The following is a 20,584-nucleotide window of genomic DNA, read 5'->3' as shown; positions in this document are numbered from 1 at the left end:
GATTACAAAATTAAAGCACTAAAGATTCCTTGGCTCCTGAACGTGTTTAGCCATAGGAGAAAAATTACATTTGTCATCACTAGCTGACCCAAGACATCACAAATTAAGATACTGTTGCAAATGTTTAAGGTAGTCTCTCCAATGTCAAAATCCATTTTCTATTTGGCAAATGAAAGATTAAAATTGTTACAGAGTAAAATGAATTGTGAGACATATGCAACAGTTTTTCAAATATTACTTCAGACATCTGACATTAGATAAATCATTCTAGTCAGCTGTATAAGATAAAACAGTCAAAACAGTAGCATTACACAACTTCTTGGAGAACTCAAACACTGCACTGGCTTTCATGACTCTTGTTCTACAATAAAGTAAGCCAAAGAGACACCCATTTACTTCTGTTGTTAACATCAATATAATAATGCCAAAGCTCCAATTTTGTTTCACTGACTTTCTAAATTAGAAGAATAGCACTTTTAAGACACTTTATCTATTGCCAGAGAAAGAATTAAAGGTGTTTTAAAGGCCTTTAATACCCAAATGATAAACTCTAAATATTTCAACGTGAAGATGAAACTTTTTCAAGATATACATTCCAAACAATATTTATGAAAATCTAAGTTATTCAACTGAACTTCCAAATACTGCTTGGGGTAAGTTTAGAATAGGAATGAAGCACATTTGACATATGTAATACACTACAGAAAAAAAAAAAGCTGGATAAATGTAAAGAAAAGTATTCAGGACAAGTAGGCTTGTTTTGTTACATTTTGCTTCCGCATCAAGGAAATGCATTGCTGTATTTTCAAATCCTCTAGCTATACCACACAAGTATTCTGTTCCACATGTGGTCTTCCCAGTCAGCTGCATTATCAAACAGGTACTTTCCATACCTAGATTTCCTTAAAATATCCATCTATTGGGAAGATTGGAATCAAAATAAATAAAATCACACTCCATGGATTTAAAGAAGTTGACTACCATTTATAGGATAACAATCGCAAAAAATGAACGCAGAGACTGAAAAAAATAAAGCAAAGAACTCACAAAATGTAGGCTGCCCAGCCACGTGTGCTGGAACAGTTTAAAATTACATAACGACATGCTATTTTTCCCTTCTGCAAAATCCATTTACTATTCAACAAACAGGATAGATGGTGCCCATCCATACAGTGAGCCACTCTTTTCAAATAAATGTAAATACTGTGGAAAAGAGTCTAGAAGATAATAGCAATCCCATTAAGAACACCACCAAAAATCAATAATCAAACCAAACTCACACCCTCAGTTGTAATGTAGTTTCCCAAGGGTTTTTGTTTGTTTTAAGAGAGGGAAGTTTTGAAAAGGTGTTTTGCAATTCTATCTTCACGGATTATGAGCTGAGCAGAACTCCAACATGCTCTTTACCTAACAAACTAACATAACCCATATAAATCAACTGACATAGAAAATGATATCATAAGCATTGTAACACCCGGAATTAATTATCATTACCGTCCACATACACCAGTCATTTATATTAGATGGGCTCTTTAAAAAGAAGCATATGATACTGGACTTGGGTCTCCCATAGCAGACAGACATTTTAAATACTGTTTCCTGCTCTTAGAAGCGCTCATGTACAAACACTCAGTTATTCCTTTTTTAAAATAGACCATTTCTTTTTCTAAAGCGCAGGGATATTGCCTCACTTAATAGCAAGAACTTTTGAAGTATAGGAAGCATTTAATTCTCTATATGCCAAAGGAGCTTGTACCCTGGGAAAGTAGCAGTAAGTTGAGAAATACAGAAGCTGATCTATTTGGTTTGTATCTATGTCCTTAAATTCATTCCTCGGGCTGCTTCAACTTATGTAAGGTGTGGTGCAGCATTAGGGTCAATTTCATGGTACCTCTCAAGCCCAGACCTACCAGCTACCCACATTAAAAATACCTCAGCTTGATTCCCAGCAACAGCTCAGATAAAGATCACAAGCTCTGCCCAGCTACAGGGCCAGAAATTAAGTGTATCCATTGGACCTACTACAAAATTTACTGCAGATGTGAAGCACAGAAAGACTATAACAATACTGAACCTAATACTTGTCCTAAGTTCACTTTGTTCTCTAAGCAAGTGGTAAGACTGATGGTTAGAAGTTTTACTAAATGAGTTAGGAAAAACATCTGCGCATGCCCTGCTACAGGGTGCAGGCTCCACAGCTCCGAAAGCAGCAGCTTTAATGGCTCTGCTAAGTAGAAAGAAGCCCTCAGGATTAGCCCTAAATGTCAGTACAAATGTACCTCAAAGGGCTTGCAAGAATGGAATTTTCAAAAATTAATGCACAGATAGACATTAAATGGGAAATAACCTGACTGAATCAGAAGAGATCCTTGTGGAACAGCAAAGACACCTGCCTAAACCCAGACTACTCCCAACCCATTTACATACTATTAGTACCTATAGGATTTTGAATTTTCCTGTTAGCTTTACTGTCCAGAATTTTTATTCTCCCCTTCCCCCACCAGTTCAACATGAGACAGATATAAAAACATGAGTATTAGGATTACAAGCTGCCAAAACCAGAGACTATTAGAGAGAGAATTGTGATAGGAAGCATAAGTAACCTTTATAAACCACCCTAACCCTATGTAATCACATCAAATTTCTGTTTAAAATACAGAACATATTAAGCTGCTCAAATAATAGGATATATGCCAAGAAAAGTCCATTCAAGGATTTTCATCACAGCATTTGCTCTAGCTAGTCAAGTGTTTGAGTATTTGCTGAAGATCGTTTAAAAAAAAAAATCACGGCATTAAAAGCTAAACTGCTGGTTTAGTTCAACCTAGTCTACATAAAACATTCCGATACATTTTCCTTTTCAAGTTTCATTCTGCTACCCACAAATCAATAAAAGGGTCAACACTTTGCAAGCATTCTGTCTTACCTCCTATGTTTTCCAAAAGAAGACTGTAGGGATAGTTTCTGTACTCAACCATACTCTGCACATGTTTTTTGAACACTGCCCCTCCTACACTCTCATGCATAACCCCATTACTGCACCCACATGAAGTCTGATGAAGTTTTCACCCCAATTAAAAGTTGTGCAAGTGAGGAAAGAAACGCTACCTGCTAAGTAAAGATGGGAGAAAATAACAGTAGAGATGGAGCAGAGGTTTGATTCTTACATGAATGTTATTTTATGAGGCCACACGGTGAACCGCTTTTCAGCTGCATCAGCCTAACTGATCAAATCTAGCCTGAGGTCTCCTCACTCACAAAGCATGGTCTCTGCTATGCCTTCAACTCTGTCCAATGTTCTTTTTTCAGATTGTCCTCCTTCCATTAAATTTCTAATATTTACCTATTTCCGCAATTACCTAAGCAGTAGAGAAGTTCAGTACAGTCAACTGCACATCTTCTTGAGTGTTAACACCATATCAACCTTCTAGAAAAGTTTACTTAGCTTCAAAACACCACCTTCCAAGTACCTAAACAAGGAAATGCTGTTCAAGTCCCTGGACATACAGGACTTATTATCTTATAATCTAGAAAGCTCCAAAAGCCAAAGACTAGCCTGTGCTAACAGAGTTTCTCAACCCATGTAACATTGCAATAGAAGTGATCAAAAAAGATGCCTAATCTGGATCATCCTCATTAAAAAGGGGGGAAGGGGAAGATACTGGCAGGCTATTCTCCAAGAACATAAAAATCTCTAAACTTGCCGTTCATGAACATACAGGCCTCGCTAAATCAGATTCAGAGGCTATGCTAGAATATTTTTCTTACTATAATAAAATGGCAGATATGAGTTTGAGCTACCTGGCTACCTGAAATCCTGCTAAGATTATTAGTATTACTAGAATATAAACAACTTTTATCATTCAAATGTACTACGTCTGTATCTTACATTTAGAAAAAAGTCACAAAATACTTAATTGTGTACTTACTGTTAATGAACAGTTCAATCTTTTAAAATATATTCCTATAAAATAGAAATAGAGTACTTCTCATTTCATAGAATCAAAAATCTTGTGCATGAAGATATTGTAGTAAGTTTTCAACATAAATCTCATGACATTTGCAACATCTCAAAATCAATCCAAAGTGATTATATTCAAACTGGATTGGAATCAAATGCCTTCCCAAGGTCTGGAAATTGTCAAAGATCATAAATAAAAAGAAATGTTTGGGAAAAGAATCCTAAAGCGAGTGGGAAATGTTTCCTAAACAGATCCACATTCATGTAGTCACCTTCAACAAGATTATGTGATGGGCTGAAAGCCTCCAGAAAGATAGCCGTTTGGAGATGACAGTGGCTGCCACCTCTCAAGAACACATTTACTACGCAATCTGCTGTCTGTCTGCCCAGCAAGAAGTCACTAGCAGGTAAGCAAGCAATGGCCAGATGAATTATCTGGGCAGGCCACATCTGGCCATAGCCTACAGATTGAGCATTGTTAATTGAGATTATCAACACTATCATCCTCTTTACATGATTTTTTTTTTTCTCCTTATGAACACCAGCTTAAGGCACTCTCATTCACTGCTACATACCCCTTCTTTTGTCACTCCTGTTGCTCCAGTGTCCTAACATGGTCTGTTTTTATATGTATACATGTCTCGTCCTTATCACTCAATCCCAGTTTACCCTCTAAAAATCAGCTGCCATTTACATTCCCTCCCAATATTCATATTCTGCCTCAAAAATAAGAAATTAAACTGCAATATAAAAACTGATGGTGGGCAGGCTCGGGGAACAAAAATATTACAGTATTTTGACAATTTACCTAATTGAATCAACTCACCATGATTGCTTTACAGCAAGCACAAAGAAAAAAGCAGAACTGCACAGTGGGTGAGGAGAGAACTCCTACTCCAAAAGGCAACCATTGGATCAGCTAACTACAACACAAACCCACAACCTTACTCTCTCCCAACGAAATCAATACATTTACACAACCTCCAGTGTTTGATCAATTCCATACACCACTTCTAATGTTCACCTGAGTCACACTTTCTATTTTAATGAAGATTTCATATCATATTTATAGGTGTTAATTTATGTTTTCATTAATGAAAAAAGTTCATAACAGCTCAAGAATCCATCTAGCAAACATGATTTGAGCTTAGCAAAACCTGTCCTTTTGGCTGTGTCCAACGTAAAGTCCTAACTTCCTTTAACTCGTCTGCCTCCAAAATGCAAGCAGTGACACCAACCTTATGTTTATTTTCACCAGTTCATCCCCATTCACCAAAGTCCACTAATAGTAGATGATGGTATCAGTGACAAGAAAGCGGATTGCTATCCATAAACCACACTCCCCACTAGCACAATTACATTACCTCAGTGAGGTATGATAAACAATGGTCACCCTGATGACAGTTAAAAGCTGGTGGTTTGAGCAATCAGTGATGTTGGTTTGGAAGAGGCAAAGATGTATGTGAGATTGTGGTAGTGCTGTTCAGTACCAGGAATGGGCAGGACAGTAGGAGACAACATTCCTGGGAGTAGCAGGTGGGCAAATCTAACTGACAAAAGACCACACTGGTGCTCCATCCTGTATGTGCAAACTGGTATGGAGAGGGTCTCATGCTCAGACACATAAGCTTCTGCATTCCAGCTTAAACCAGCTTTCACTCCTAAAGTAACGTGTTAATCTGATGTTTAGCAAACTTAAAATTCTCAGGGCAAGACAAAAGTTTGATCTAATGTCATGGGATATGATTCAGATACAGTTCTCACAGGTGTGACTTAATGGTAAGAACTGTGCAAACACAATGAATGTTACTATTTTGATAGCACTCCCTGAAGACTACTGATGTAGCAAAGGTTGTTACCGTTTTAGTTAGTAGCAGTATCAGGATGCAACGATCTTGCTAGATATATCTACATTATATGTATACATACACACACACACGTATATAGATTATTATGTGTATATATATGATACGAATGGCCAAATGAAACGGCATACGGGCATGCTGGAGCTGTACTTTAAACAAACCAGTGCATAGAAATTAGTCCCTGTTCAAGTACTCCATAATTTTGGTTGCCTTGGTTCAGTAGCCATCCTGGCATTTAAGGCAACATCTGACAGACAGAATGATGTTGCTTGACAACCGAGTTAAACATGCTGTTGTACTTTCATGAAAAGCTTTCACTGCGCACTTGTGTGTACGTAGCATGGAAATTATGCTCCTGGTCCACCCAGCTGCCACACCAGCCAACAGATGAACCAAATTTCAGACGTGAAACCTGTCCATCCCAGTGTACCATCACTGTCCATGTTTCAAGTTCTTGGCCTGATAATGAAATCCTGAAAAATGCTGGAGGCCTGTCCATAGTACAGCTTAAAGTCAATGCTGACTGACTTCATGTATCAGCTCACCTGACCTAGGAGCCGCCAAAAAGTACACACATTTTTCAAAGTCTCTAGACCAGCTCAAGTATGGAAAGTAAACAAGACATGAGAAATAAATCAAAATAAAGTGGCAATACTATACAAAAGAGTGTGGAAAAACCCCCAGTAATCCTAGTAATGATGAACAGGTTACAAGTTCGTGACAGTATGGTGACTGCAAAACACCAGTTTGGTTTTTTCCTCACACAGGCATTGAGACCAAAAGCAAAAGCTGTCCTCTCTCTACTGCCTTGCCCTATTATACTACATTTGGGTCATTTCTGGAAGAAATGCCAGCTGGAGTAAGTCTCAGAGGGTAATTTCAGAAAACAAGCAAACTTTCCCTCCCTGGAAATCAAACCCAAACTTTACTGTCAGAAATGCAACTTGAAAGGGATGTTAGAAAAAAGTGGTATTTGATTCAATTAATATGTACAAAACCCAAGGCAAATCTCCCTTTCTTCCTACCCCAGATCTCCTAAGTTTCTTATGTCCATACCAGAAAACTGGATTATTAAGTAAATGAGAAAGCTTTCTACACCTCAGAGGCAACAGTATTTTTCCATTCAAAAGAATAACTAATTTGCCTAATGCTCCTCATTTTATCAAATATACCTCAGCTTCCTCTCTTGATCACAAAACGAACACTAGAGAATAGGTGACTTATCAACACATTGCAAGACATCCTATGCAAGCTTGACAGAAAAAGCCAAAGGAATGGAGAAAACTATGGAACTGTTCCACCAGCAAAGACTATGGCTGCTATCCTGAAGGGAAAAAAAAAAAAGAAAATTCAGTTTACCTGGACAAGCTGCTAAAGAAGTGGTTAAAAAAAATAAAAATAGAGCACTGCTTCTAATCTCTTTTCATAAGCTCCTTTACCACATTAGATTCAGACTTGTAAGACCCTTACAACTGTGAAAAACCATTCCTACCTAGCTACTCAACAGCATTTAGGACCAACATAACTTTTTACTCTTTCCACCAATATTGCTGGTGCAATAAAAGCACTTTTGTTTTTCCTCACTTCTACCATTTTAGGTTCTATTCCCTACTAATTAACTTAAGTGCATTTGCCTCTACTATTTCTGGCATGCAGCAACATGATACTGGCATGATTCTTGACATTTCAACTTCTTCTCATAGCCCTGCATTAAAATCAATGAGTTTTGTCATCTTCGTCTATTCTCTAATTAGCAAAGGCACATACAGCAGCATAGGCAGCAATGCCTTCTGTTTGCATACTCAGGAAGATGACTTTGCATCAACTTACACATTGCTTAAACCAGAAGTCTACCTTTACAAACATACCACGACTATGAACTTAACTCCCACAGCACCTTTTTTAATGTCCTTCAAGGCTTAATAACAGATTTATGCAACTCAACACTGTAAAGTTTCCATTTATCCAACAAGGATGGGCCTTGATTATAAAAATCAGATAAAGTTGTACAAAAAACGTAGGTTGTATGCTTAAAAAAAAAAGTTTCCTCCATGATAGAAAGGAAAGTCTTTTTGCTTAGATTTAGATTAGAAGAGCCTGAGAACTACTCCATAGGATCCAACCCCAGGTTCATAGTCTCACTGCAGATGTGTTTAACTATGCTTCCCCCATTGTTAACTTTATTAATTGAAAGTTTGCATTCCTTCCATTCATTTGTGTGTGCAGAAAAACACTTAAATTAAGGGCAATTACTCGATGTTTTGAAGATATTTTGAGATATTTGGCTTTCACATCACAAAGCGTGTATTACTTCAGACAGTATTTAAAAACAAAGCAATTCCTTGTTTGCAATCCACTATTCTGAGCCATGATTTGTGAATGGGTTACGGGGGGGGGGAGGGGGAAAAAACCAACCAGAAAAGAGGAAGTTGTGCTTTTGAAACTATCAGAGTGGAGTGCATGCTTTGCAGATAAGTACAATTTCAGTAACAATTTTAGATTAACACAGAGTGTTTACCATGCATTTCAAAACGAAGCATCTCCTTCCTTCGTGCGATTAACAGTAAGACCCGAGACACAAAATTTTAAATTAAAACCAGAGAATTTATTATTCTAAAGTCATCTGCCGCCTACCCTGCTTAAAGCTCTAAAAACCCCCACGGATTCCCAGAATGAAGTGGCCACTAATACAAAAATTTATTGTCACATTTTTGCGTTAAAAAACCTGCCCCACAAGTCCCGTCATCTTTCACTTCGCCTTGCTGCAAGGAACGAGCGCAGCATTTCTTGATCTTACACATAAAATGGTTTCAGTCCCCTCCAACAGGGAAAAGAACAGACAGCTTCTACAGGAGGGAAAGCAATCTTTAGAAAAATCAAGATGCGTGGGAAACAGCAAAAGTCCTTGGGCTCAGAAACGCCGCTTTGAAACACCTGGCAGTAAATCAATGTCACCCGTTTCACTGTAATCCCTCAAGTCACTTTTATGAAGATTACTTCCTGCAGCGCATTCCTCACCCTCCTCCCTCCCCGGCCGACAAGGGCTCTCGGAAAGACCACTCCGAGAAGCCGCACCGCGCATCTGGAGACCAACGCCGCGGCAGAAGGACCCGGACCACCTTCGCTACGAGCGCTCCGTTACGACGGCGGCCGCCGGAGCCCCCGGTTCCTGCCCGGCGGCCCCCCGCCACCCTGCCAGAGCCACAGCTCTCCCCGTGCCCCTCGGCAGGGCGGCGGAGAGTCCTGCCGCAACTCCACCGCCTCCAGCCGGCACAGCTCCGCCGGATCCGGGGCGACAGCCGCCTCCCCGTCCCCGAAGTCTCCGCCACCGCGCTCCCTCCTCCCTCCCGCCCTGCGGGGACACCTAAGCGCCCGGCACCGCCGCTCGCTCCCGGCGCTCCCCTCTCCCCGCCGCCCGCCCGCCGGCCGGCCCCAGCCCCAGCCCCAGCCCCAGCCCCGCGGCGGCCCCTCGCGCCTGTCGCCGCGACCCCTCGGGCTCCCTCCGACCTGCCACGGCGCGTCCCGTCCGCGCCGCCTCCCTCTCCCCTCCCCGGGCGGCCGCGGCTCTCGGCTCCCTCCGCCCGGCGGCCGGGGGAACAGGCAGGGCGCAAGTTCGCCAAGTGGCGGAGCGGGGCAGGCGGCGGGGGCCTGCCGCCGTCCCCGCGGCCGCGGCGGGGGAAGCCTGCGGGGCGTCGTCCGTCCCCCCTCCGCCGCCCCCCCCCAACCTCTGCCGCCGGGGCTCACGGCGCGGCGCCCGCCTGAGGCGCGCCCGGAGAGAGGGCGGCTTTCCCGCCTCCCCGTCCCGTCCCGTCCGGCAGCGGCGGGGACTCACCAGGGGTCGAACTCGTGGATGATGCTCTCGAAGCGGATGACGGCGAAGAGCCGGGAGCTGAAGCCGGCCAGCCAGGCCAGGAAGAGGATGGTGAAGGAGAGGAGCGACTGCCAGCCCGCCGGCTGCGACAGGCCCCCCGACAGGCCGCCTCCGCCCGCCGGGGGGCCGCCGGCAGCCGCCGCCGCCGCGCCGCCGCCGCCCGCCCCGGCGCGGCTGTTGAGCAGCGCCACGGAGTTGGCGGCGGGCTTGTGCTTGCTATCGGGGGCCGAGTGCTCCGCCATGTTGTACCCGGGGCTCCCTCGCAGCCTCTCCGCCTGGCGCGTGCGGGGAGGAGGCGGAGGAGGGGTGGGGGAGGGAGCGGGAGGAAGGGCAGGGGGAGGGAGGCTCGGCAGGGGAGGGGCGGAGCCCGCCCGCTCCCTCAGCGGGCCTCACTGACTCCCCGCCGCCGCCGCCGCCTCCTCGCTCGGCCGGGCTCTGCCTCCCGCCGCCGCCGTCACCGTCCCAGTGCGGCGCGGGGCGGGGCGGAGGAGGGGGCCGCTTGCGGCGGGCGAGCCCGGGGGGGCGGGGCCGGTGACGGAGAGGGGGAGGGGCCGAGAGGCCGAGGGCGGGGCTCGAGGCGGGGGGGAGGGGCCGGCAGCCGCGCGCGCGCAGGTTGAGGGCAGAGCGCGGGAGCCACAGGCGCGCGGCCGGCGCTGGGGATGGGCCGCGGCCGCCGCGCGCGCGCGAAGACCCCAGCCCCCCACCCCCCCGGCGTGAGGGGGCGGGCGGACGCGCGCTGGCGCGGGCCGGCGAGTCGGGTCCTCCCGAGCGAGCGGTTTGACATTGCCGCCCTCCAGCGCGGGAGGAGCTACGGGGGCAGGGGCGGGGCTCCGAGGAGAAGGCGAGGATGGCGGGGGGGAGGGACCAATCCCCGCGGTAGCCCTTCCGACAGGAACTCCGTGACGACCTGTCACAGAGCGACAGGTATTTAAAAGGGGCGGGGCGAGCCCAGGCGGCCAATCGGAGCGGCGGAGGTGAAGGCGTGGCAGCACGCGTAGGGGAGGTTGTTTTCTCCCCGCAGCCATTGGGGGGGGGGGGGGCTAAAAAAAAGAGGCAGCGGTGACTGGCGGCCGTTTATTCCAATTGGAGCGAGGCGTGCGAGTCACGTGGGCGCCCTTAGGAACGGCGAACACGCCCGGCGCCGTGCCAGGGCGCTGCAGTGCGTGTGGGCTGGCGGGGCGGCACCGCTCCCGGCGTGCTCTGCGCGGAGGCGCGCGGAGCCGAGCCGAGCCTGCCGGGAGTCGTAGTCTGCGGGGTGGAGGCGTGCCCGAGCCCTCGGGCGCGCGAGGGGCCGCTCCAACGGTTGTAACGGCTCCATCGTCCCTTGCCTTTCGGGGGGGCCGCGGGTGGCAGCAGCGGCGCCAGCCGCCCCCAGAGAGGTCTGGGGGCTCATCTCCCTCCCCTGAGGGGGGCCCTGGGCCGGCGTTAAGCGCTGGCCAGCCGCCTCCGAGCCCTGGAGCCTGCTGTTGTTTGTCCTTCACGGTATGAGCTTGCTCCCCGGTGCCCTGCCTCCTTGGGGCTCACGTACCTTTGATCGTTTGTTTCAAGTGTTTAATTACCCCCGTGGAAGTCGTGTTGGGCGCAGTAAGCGTTGTGCCAGAGCTTGACCCTCGGGCAGCTAGGAGCAGTAGCTGGAGGTGAGGCCTGGCCGAAGTCTGGGAGAGCCTGCAGCCCTCGCCCTGGTGCAGCCACCTGCAGGGTGTCTGGGCCCACCTGCCTCTCCTGGGAGCACTTCCAGTCTTGGTGCTGACACTGGCAAATGGAAACCTTGGCTTTTTTTAAGTGACTTCTGGTTTAGGAGTCTTCATAATGAAATGGTATTTGGGAGTCTTGTAACTTCCTCAAGTGTTTTGTGAAACCTGCAGTTACAAGGAGAAAGTGAAGAAAACTGAAAGCTACTGAGGTTTTGCAGGCATGCTTTTTGAATGTTCGTGCTGACCTTCATTCTACTCTGAGGTGGCAGGAGACTGCTTTTAGAAGAAGTATGATAACTAAGCACAGGCAAAATAAAAAATAAATGGTTGTCTGCACTGTTTACACCAACAGCTCATTTTGTGACTTTCACGTAGGGCTGTATTTTTGACATTAAATAGCTTAGGTTTTGTTGTCTGAGCTCCAGACATTCTCTTTGATACACAAACATGGCTTTTTGGACGTCCTAAAGATTTGGAGTTCATTTTCACTAATATTGATGGGCACTATACTGGGGCTTTAGCTGACTAATATTCTAATTAGTCCTTGCTATTGTCTCTGTTTTTATTTTATTTGCCAGAGGAGGAAAACAGTATGTTTCTCTGAAAGCAGAGTGTAGTAAGCCTTTCTGTTAAAGTTGTTCTTTTAGTGGAAAGCTCTGTTTAACAATCTGTAGAGAATGTAACTTTTTTTCCTCAATCCTTGCATTAATTGACAGCTGTGAGTTGGTCACTGTATTTGAAAGCAAGAGTTACTGTATTGTAAGATGTGTGTAGGTTTTAAGATGAGCACTTTTCTATACTGTTGCTCCTAAAGGACTCCATTTTACATACTCTTTTAGAATAAGGCTTAGGAAAACTTCCAGAAAATTCCAAGGTTCAGTTTTGCTGAATCTGGCTCTTAAAAGGCTATGGTTTTTGTTTGGTGGGTTTTTTGTTTCTTTGTTTTTTGAATACCATTTTCTTTCTTATTCTTGTTTAAATAGGCCAATAATATGTTCAAGATAAACTGAGTTAGGCATTTGCCCCTTTTCTAGTGTTGTCACTGAGGCTTTTTTAATGAGCTGACCAACTGGCATTTCAAGTGAAGGATTTTTTTTTTTAATTGGCTCACGAACAAAGAGCAAATGTGACTAGAAATCTGCAACTATCAAGTGTTTTCTAAAAGGCATTGACTGGTTTTACAACAGGCTCAGTCCTGGTGTACTTTTCTGAAATTACAATTTCCATCCTCGCAGTTGGGATCCTGTCTTTTGGTAACAGCAGTTCAAGCTTAACGATGCAGCAGAGGAGCTGCTTTAAATGGTAGTGTTGTACATATAATACTTTTGTCTTCCCCCACCTCCAGTCATTCTTCTAGATGTTAAGGAGCCAAAAAAGGGCTGATGATGCATATCAGCTGGGAAAAAAATGTGTATATTAGAACTTCTTTTTATGTAAAATTTAGTATCAGTGTTAACTTTCCTTGATTGGGAATCTGGCTTATTTAAAAATTATTGCAGATCATGGTGTGGATAAAGGTTATACGGTGTTGACTTTATATTTCAGTGCTATAACTTTTACATCCAACAGGGAGGCTGTATCATTCTGACTACATTGACAGAGTTAAATTAGACATTTTTTAGAGCATAGGCAAGCCCAGTCAATGTGATTTATTTGAATGCTGACTATTGGTAAAGTGTTTCTTTGTTGTTGGTAGCAAATGATATTGTTGCCTATTCATTTTCAAACCGTTCAAAAGTCTGTACTGTTGAATACCTCAGAGCTTGGGCAATGAAATTTAGTGGCAGCAAAAGCACAGTTCTAGTACAAGCTTTTATTAATGTTTCTGTAAATATGTTTGAATTTTTGTATGAAATCAAGTTTAGTTGTCTTACAATAAAATTGATCAAACAAATGCACACAGATGGAAATTCATAGACTCCCACAGTTAGATGGAAGGACAGTGATTTGGATACTATACTGCCATGACAGCAATGGAGAGTACATTTCTGTAGAGGAGATGCAAAACATGTCTAATGAAAACTGCATTCAACACATACTAACAGCTTGATGGGGAAAGAGGTTTTTAATATTTTTTTTTAACTCCCCCCCCCATCCTCTTGCGTTCTTCCATTTGTTTTAAGGTAATTTGGTTTGATCTCTTCCACTGTGTGTGGTGGTGTTTTCTTTGAACACAAAAAAAATCCACAAAAATGTCCACATTAGTGACTGAGGAGTTGGCTTTGCATAGTGATTATGAACCATTTGGCATATAGAAAATCAGTTTCCTATTCTGAGCATGCAAAATAATAGCCAAATGCCTTAAGGAAAAAACAAACAAACAAAAAACATTTCCAAGCTTCCTTAATAATGGGAGTTATTCAGGGAATAATGCCAAGTGCAGAATTCATGTTATGGTTGTTACAAACCAGAGCACCTTGAAAGTTGTGGAGCTGCATACAGGAAAATGTCAGATGAGAGCTCCTTATTCCTCAACACAGCTACCATGTGTTGCTGATGTTCAGTCTGCTATTGAAAGAAAGGCAAACAACATTTGTGCAGAAAAAACTGCACATGGACACATCCAGGTAATAAATTATTAATCAGAAGTACAAACTCATGGATGGTGGGAACAATTCATACCTTTCACCAAACTTTGTTGGTAACAATTCAGCAGCATTTATTAATGGGAGTAGGTACCTTAGTTTAGAAAGCCATTTGAAGAGCAGTTCAGGTTTGAGGTGAATAAACAAGTATTTTAAACAGTCCTTCCAGCTTTGTGGTCCTGCAGATGAACAAGTTAATAAGTTTGATGTTAAGATTTTTTTGAGGATGGCTTTAGAAATTAAGGATACAATACTTCCTGAACTGAAAAATATTACCATGTAAGTAGCACAGCTGAGCCTAACTTGATGTCATGGAGGATGCTTGATTTCAGCTATGTGCTCAGATGATTATTGTTTAAAAATGCATGACTGTTTAAATGAGAGAAAACATAATACTATTGCACATAATTATCCTTGAGAATCTGAAGTTTAATGCATTTAAAAAATAACTATTAATCTACATATAGACAAAATGGCATGAGTTTAAAATAATTTTTAGATCAGTTTAATTAAGCAGGTGCAACCCTTTGTGGATACGTGTAAATCACTTAAGCCAGTTGTAAACCGATACAAGATTGTCTGCGAAGAGCTTTGCACCTGTATAACTATAATGAGGTTTGTAATTGATTTGAATTAAAATGGTGCAACTGTTGTGTTTAGACAAGACCTTCATTTGATAACAGTAGAAACTTGACTTACTCCTGACTGTGTTCTACTGGTGATTTCTCCTCTTCCTTTCCAATAATTTAAACAGATGTTGATGTGCCTACTCTGCTTCTCTGGTCTTAATTATCCTACTTAATTTCCCTTTCCCATGACCTGCACAGTAGTAAAAATCACTCTGGTTTGCACACACAGACCTGCCAGGAATCACAATGCTTTTTGCTTTCCCTAGCCAACCCCTGGCGTGTTCTTCTGCTGCCAGCACCTTTTGTATCAACCTCGTCTTCGCTTCTTGTGAAGAAATGGGGCTTTTCCCTCTGGTGGCCTGGTACCAGCTCTGCAAAGTCCCCATCCCTTGTTAGAAAAAATGAGGGAGAGGCACACACTGGGACTTTAAATAAATTTAAAAAATACCATACTCAACATTATACACGCGTATATTCTTACCACACGTGTAAGTGCTGTCCAACATTTAAAACCTGTGGACCTCTGAAGAAGTACTTTTCTTGAAGTGTTGTGTTTTGTCACCTCTAGTGTTTGCAAGCACCTTAACCAGAAGTTGTTTTTTCTTGGCAAATGCTGCAGCCAAGTGTTTTTTCAAAACTTTATTTTATTCCTTCTGGTAAGAAGGAATGTGCTGCCTTGGAGATGATCAGGAAAAAAATAAAATTAAAAAAAAAGGCCATTTTCTTCAGGGGCATCACTAAATGGCCCATCAAATAGCTGAAGAGTAACGTTTAACATGTAAATGCTAAGTCCCCAGAAGTTGTAGGTGCTGGGTCTTATTAAAATACTATGCTGGAACAGCAAAGCTGCTAAGGGAACCAGCTGGAGGGTAAAGCTAACTTCTGGGGGGTGGAGTGAGAGATATATCCATTTTAAATATATGGGATCAGTTACTGCTTAGTTGCAATTAAAATGAATTTTGTCACTAGATTGAGGTGAGAAGGGAGAGCAGAATACAGGAGAGAGACATTCTGCTGTTAGCTATAACACCAGCTGCATGTTACAGCATCCGAGTAAGACGTGTGGAAACAGCAAGGGACAGAGGGGAAGGAAAATTCTTTTTCTGTTGTTGTTTAAAGCCTGTTGAAATTGATGGGAGCTTTTTGTTGGTAGGATTTTGATCACCCTTGAGTTGTATTCTTCTTCATTGCCTCCCTCACCAGAACATTCCACACAGTTCCTGGTAGCAACTGAATGTAGGGGAAGGGGCTATTGTTTGCACGTTGTCTGTAAGCTATTAGCATAGTTTATCAAAACTTAACTCGTCTGATTTAGTTTGGCTGATAAATTTGAGCAAGTTGTTTAAGTTGGAAAATTCTTCTACAGTATCAAAGATACTTCAGTGCATTAGATAATTCAGTAAGAAAAAATTTGAAGATCTTGTAGTATAGTATCACCAAAGAATTCCCCGTGCCTGAAAATTTCTCTGTAAGTATTGTGCAGTATTTTTCCATAATTGGGTTTGTAGTCTAAATGTGCATAGCCTTGAGGAAAGAGAAGTTTACAAAGGATTGTTTCCAGTGCTTTTCTGTTGCTAGCAATTCAGACTAATTGTCTCCTTGCTGTTTTCTAGACTACTTGTAGATATTCTAGTCAACTGCTGCATTAATAACTGCATCAGAATTGCAAAAGAATTTAAGTCATTTTGTTGTGGAATGAACTGTGCCAAAAGGCACAATGCAATACAAAACAGGAGCTTATGGGTGCTCTGGGATAGTGTGATTTCAACCCATCCTCATACAGATCTGAAGTAAGGACTCCATCACTGTCGAGAAGAGAATTCAGCAATGACTACTTTATGACTTTATATGACTTGAATTTTTTTGGCTGCTGCAGTGGCATCAAATGATTAGAGGCTTCAGAAGTGGAAAAACTGCTGTATTGCAGAAAAGTTACTAAGGGGCTTTTAATGACTTCTGTCCACATGTGAACTGAGACACCATGTTCTGTGATACCTAATCTGTAGGTCATCAGTTCTTACCACAGGAATCTCTTTTTCTAAATGACTGTAGCACTTGAATCCCAGATCTATTGTTATCCAATTGAATTTCTGGCATGTGTTTCTGATTCTTTTTTTTTTCTTTATCATAGCTGTATCTGGAACAATGAATCTTAATGTTTAAAATCCTATCCTGAGGAAACGGATCCCACAATAATTAATCCTTACTGCTAAACTCTTTTTATGCATCCCTCCTTTAAATATTTGTTCCACTTTTATAGGTCTTAGGACACTGAAATCCCTATTGATACTTTATGCCATTTACTGATATGTGCTCCCAGACTTAAAAGCCCAGTTAGTATGTCAAATTAATTTCCTAAAAGAGAATTTCTAATTGTTAAAGGAAAGCAGTCACCTAAATCTGACGCAAAAATAAAGATGCTTTACTTGACTATATAAGAAGTGCTGCTGCAAAAACAAGACCAGAGGATAGACTCTCCTGCAAAAGCATCCGAGCCACTGTTCAAGGCAGACACTTGCAGGACATATTGAGTGACTATTACATGCCCTGTTTTCCTTCCTTGATGTGGCATTCAGCCAGAGTAATATAACCTACTGTAACAAGCCATCTCGTAACTTTAAAAGTCTCTTTGTTGTTTTCTGGTGTGAATTCTGTCCTCTAGAACTTGCTCTTGTTTTTTCCTCTTATGCTCTCTGTACTTCTGTATTTAAAAACACATTTGGGGGGGTTGCATGAAATTGTCTATAACATGAAGATAGAATTGCCTTGCAAATGCTGATTTAGTAACTCTACTCCCCTGGCACACATGTACAGCCTGCCTACCCCCCCCTTCCTCCACCTTGCTGATACTGTGCCTCGCTTTTGCATGGATCCAGTGTTGCCTGAGACCATCGAAAGTTGCTGAGAGCTGTGTGATAACTCTAATCTCAATATTGTTCTTTTCTGAGCTAGAACAGAGGCACATTTGTTTTGCACAAAGGACTATGTTCAGCGTTGCTTTAGCTTCTTTGTGCCATGGACATTGCACAGAAGGAATAGCCAAACTGTTGACCTTCAAAATCATAGGGGTGAGAGATGGACAAATCTTCCAATTGTTCCCTGTACTGATGCCTAAAGTGTGGACCATTATGTACAGCATTCAAGATTCATCCTTAGAGCCTTTTCAGTCCTGTAACCTACCGTGTCAGACATGCATTGTTAATGGATGGGGTGGACATGTCAGGATAGCAGTGGCATCCAAACTGCATGGCAGCTTCCATGCCTGCTCTCATCCTCTGTCATCTAACAGATACACAATGTCATAAAGAGCTTATCAATGTTAATTTGAGAGAGATGTATTTTGTGAGTGAAGTTGCGGTTCTTTGAAGTGCGTGGTATAAACTTAGTGTCTCATGGGCCGCAGGGAGCATTTGTCATGGAGTACTTCCTCCCCTTCCTCCTCCTCTGACCTTGGTGTTCCCTCTGTTTCTCTTTTTGTTACCTCCTCCTCTCTCTAGCTGGTGTTTTCCTCTCTTTCTTAGATAAGTTTTCATAAAAGTGCCACCAACTTGGCTGATAGGCTCAGCTTTGACATGCAGTTGGTCCATTGCAAAGCCATCTAGCACCATTTGTGTCCAGCATAGGGCAGCCCCTGACCTCTCCCACAGAGGCTGCCCCTGCAGTCTCCCCACAACCAAAATCTGGCTACGTACACCCAATACAGGTTTCCAAGTCCACATGGGCAAGCTGGATAGGAAATGTGATCAAGCTATCTGCATCAGCATATCTTTTTGCTGGTTACCAGGATTTTTTTACTTTACTCAAAAGTCTTTTTATTACATACTGTTCTTCTTTATACAACATCACATGTTCAATATTACGTTTGGGGGCTGTACATATTTATGGAGTCACACTAATTTTTCTTTTGAGAGGATCTTATTTATTAATATCAATAAATACCAATAAATTTCTAAGATAATGGGCCTCTTTTTTAGAGAAAATACCCTCTTTATCTTGACATACAAGGTTCTTAAATTTGCTGAATTGGTTCTACTTACATCTCCTTCATGTGACTTCCACTTGAAACAGAGATACACTCCATGGTTTTTATTGCAGGCAGATGGTAAGATTTGTGTGGAATTCCTAGACAATTTTTATTGGGCTGTTAATTACTGGCACTTGAATTATTAGGCATGGTAATCTTATTTCTGCAACAATTATCCTTCTTCTGGAGAGAAACGTGACTTGTATTAGTCTGTGACTTGCTTGTTTTCTTCATTAACTCACTGTGTTAGGTAACAACAAGGAGAAGACAGTGTTCAAATGCTCTTTTAACAGCATTAGAGTAATTTTGTCAGGCTTGGGAAAAATGCAGTGTCATTTCATTGTAGTCCCTCCACCCTACTGTGGCCTGTAGTTTAGTGTGCACTGTCCTAACCTGAACTGTCAAGTAAAAGTTTTATGTGGTTTCTTCTAATGTGATAGGAGAAAATTTTTATTAATACAATCACCACTGGTTCTCACAGCTAGAAACTAGGAAAGCTGTGAATATTAAGTACAAAGACTGACCATCTTTTACTTAATTCTCTATTTTAGTTGAGATAGAGGTATGCTTCTGAACAGCCAGATCCTCCAGAGTATTATAAGCACTGTCTGTCAGCATAACACAATTATGTTTTGGAGTACTATAGAGGCTCCTAAAAATTTGGAAATGCAAGGTCAAACCCTGAGTGCTTTTAGGTGTGTAATCCTGAATCATACTAATTTATGACAGCAAAGAGTTTTCTCTGTCTGTCACATATCAGAACAATCTGAAGAATGACAGATCCCCAGTAGGATTAAAAAACAAAATATCAATATTTTATTTCCTCTGTCTCCATATGGTATTATTATCCTTTTACTCACACAGCCAACATCATGGCACCTAGTTTCTTGATAAGGAAGCAGAAGCCTTTAGCTTCCTAAGCACTAGTGCAATGTAGGTCTCTAAGAAATGTATACAGTAAGCTTTCCTTTCCTCCAGGATGAGATATAATCATAACTTGTTCCGCCCACCCTTGCTTGAGAAACGAGTACCTCTCAGTGCAGGTTTTTAATTTGGTAATTAGACATTCTTGTCCTTTATCTTAAGTTCATTTTGGAAGCAGTACTCTCATCATTCCTACCATTGCTTTTTATTAACTGTTGGGAAGCCACCCTTTTGTGTATTGGGAGATTAACTGTAATTAGATTCCATCTCACTAAGGCACTGCTATGTAAACCACTTCACCTCTTGTTTAATTGAGAAACTGAATGTGGAGAGGCTTTATGTTAACAAGGAAAGAATGAATATTTAAATTGTCCAGAATGGTATTATGGCTCTTCTGAGCCTCTTAGTAGATAGTTATTGGCATTGCCTTCTTTCCTATGCTTATGTAGTCCTTATTTTCAGGCATCTGCAAGGCTTGAGAAATGCTCTGGAGTTGTAAATAATACACCGATAGCAGAGTTAAGATGTTAAGTGTTCAAAACAAGCTCATCAGTGTATATATGTCATGAGCAAACAAACACTGTGTTTCTACCCATGTATCTAGTCAACTCCAAATTTTTTGAAAAATACAGTTTCTTAGGCCTAACTTATACGTGGCAGAGCTTTTTCCCACTGGAGGAATAGAATCAGAGGGGCCAGTCCTTTTGGTAACAATGCTGCTTACAGATTTCAAGTTGTGGTCAGTAGATCCCCATCATGGCTGCCTGTAAGGAGTTTGCAAAAGGAAGCCCAATACCAATGACTTTAGATTGACTATGGAGAAATACGTCTTCATTGGAAAACTTTTTGGGGTATAAAAATAGAAAAAGACTGAGAACAGTTCTTCTGTTGCAATGTTTGCTCTCTTGGTCTATTGCAGGGTCTCCTACTGTGAGCAAGGAGCTACCCTAGTCCTGTCTGCTGACAAATAGAGTTTACACATAGAGTAAAAGAACTGTAAGGATGCGATAGTGTATTTTACTTTTTAGACT

At 42.6% G+C, this 20,584-nt stretch overlaps 1 protein-coding gene across 2 annotated transcripts in view; it reads right to left on the bottom strand.

Moving 5' to 3' along the window:
- STT3B (STT3 oligosaccharyltransferase complex catalytic subunit B) overlaps positions 1–10,145 on the bottom strand; it is a 53,240-nt gene extending 43,095 nt beyond the window's left edge. The window contains exon 1 of one of the 2 annotated variants that reach the window (XM_075053075.1): positions 9,659–10,145. In XM_075053075.1, coding sequence (XP_074909176.1) covers positions 9,659–9,939 — 281 coding nt within the window. In that variant the 5' untranslated portion in view covers positions 9,940–10,145. The remainder of the gene's footprint in view (positions 1–9,658) is intronic. The other variant, XM_075053085.1, reaches the window with a different exon arrangement.
- Between the last annotated feature and the right edge of the window lie 10,439 nt (positions 10,146–20,584).

The sequence above is a fragment of the Buteo buteo genome, chromosome 2 (genome assembly GCF_964188355.1).
Source record: "Buteo buteo chromosome 2, bButBut1.hap1.1, whole genome shotgun sequence".
NCBI lineage: Eukaryota > Metazoa > Chordata > Aves > Accipitriformes > Accipitridae > Buteo > Buteo buteo.
This window is presented reverse-complemented; position numbering and strand designations above follow the sequence as displayed.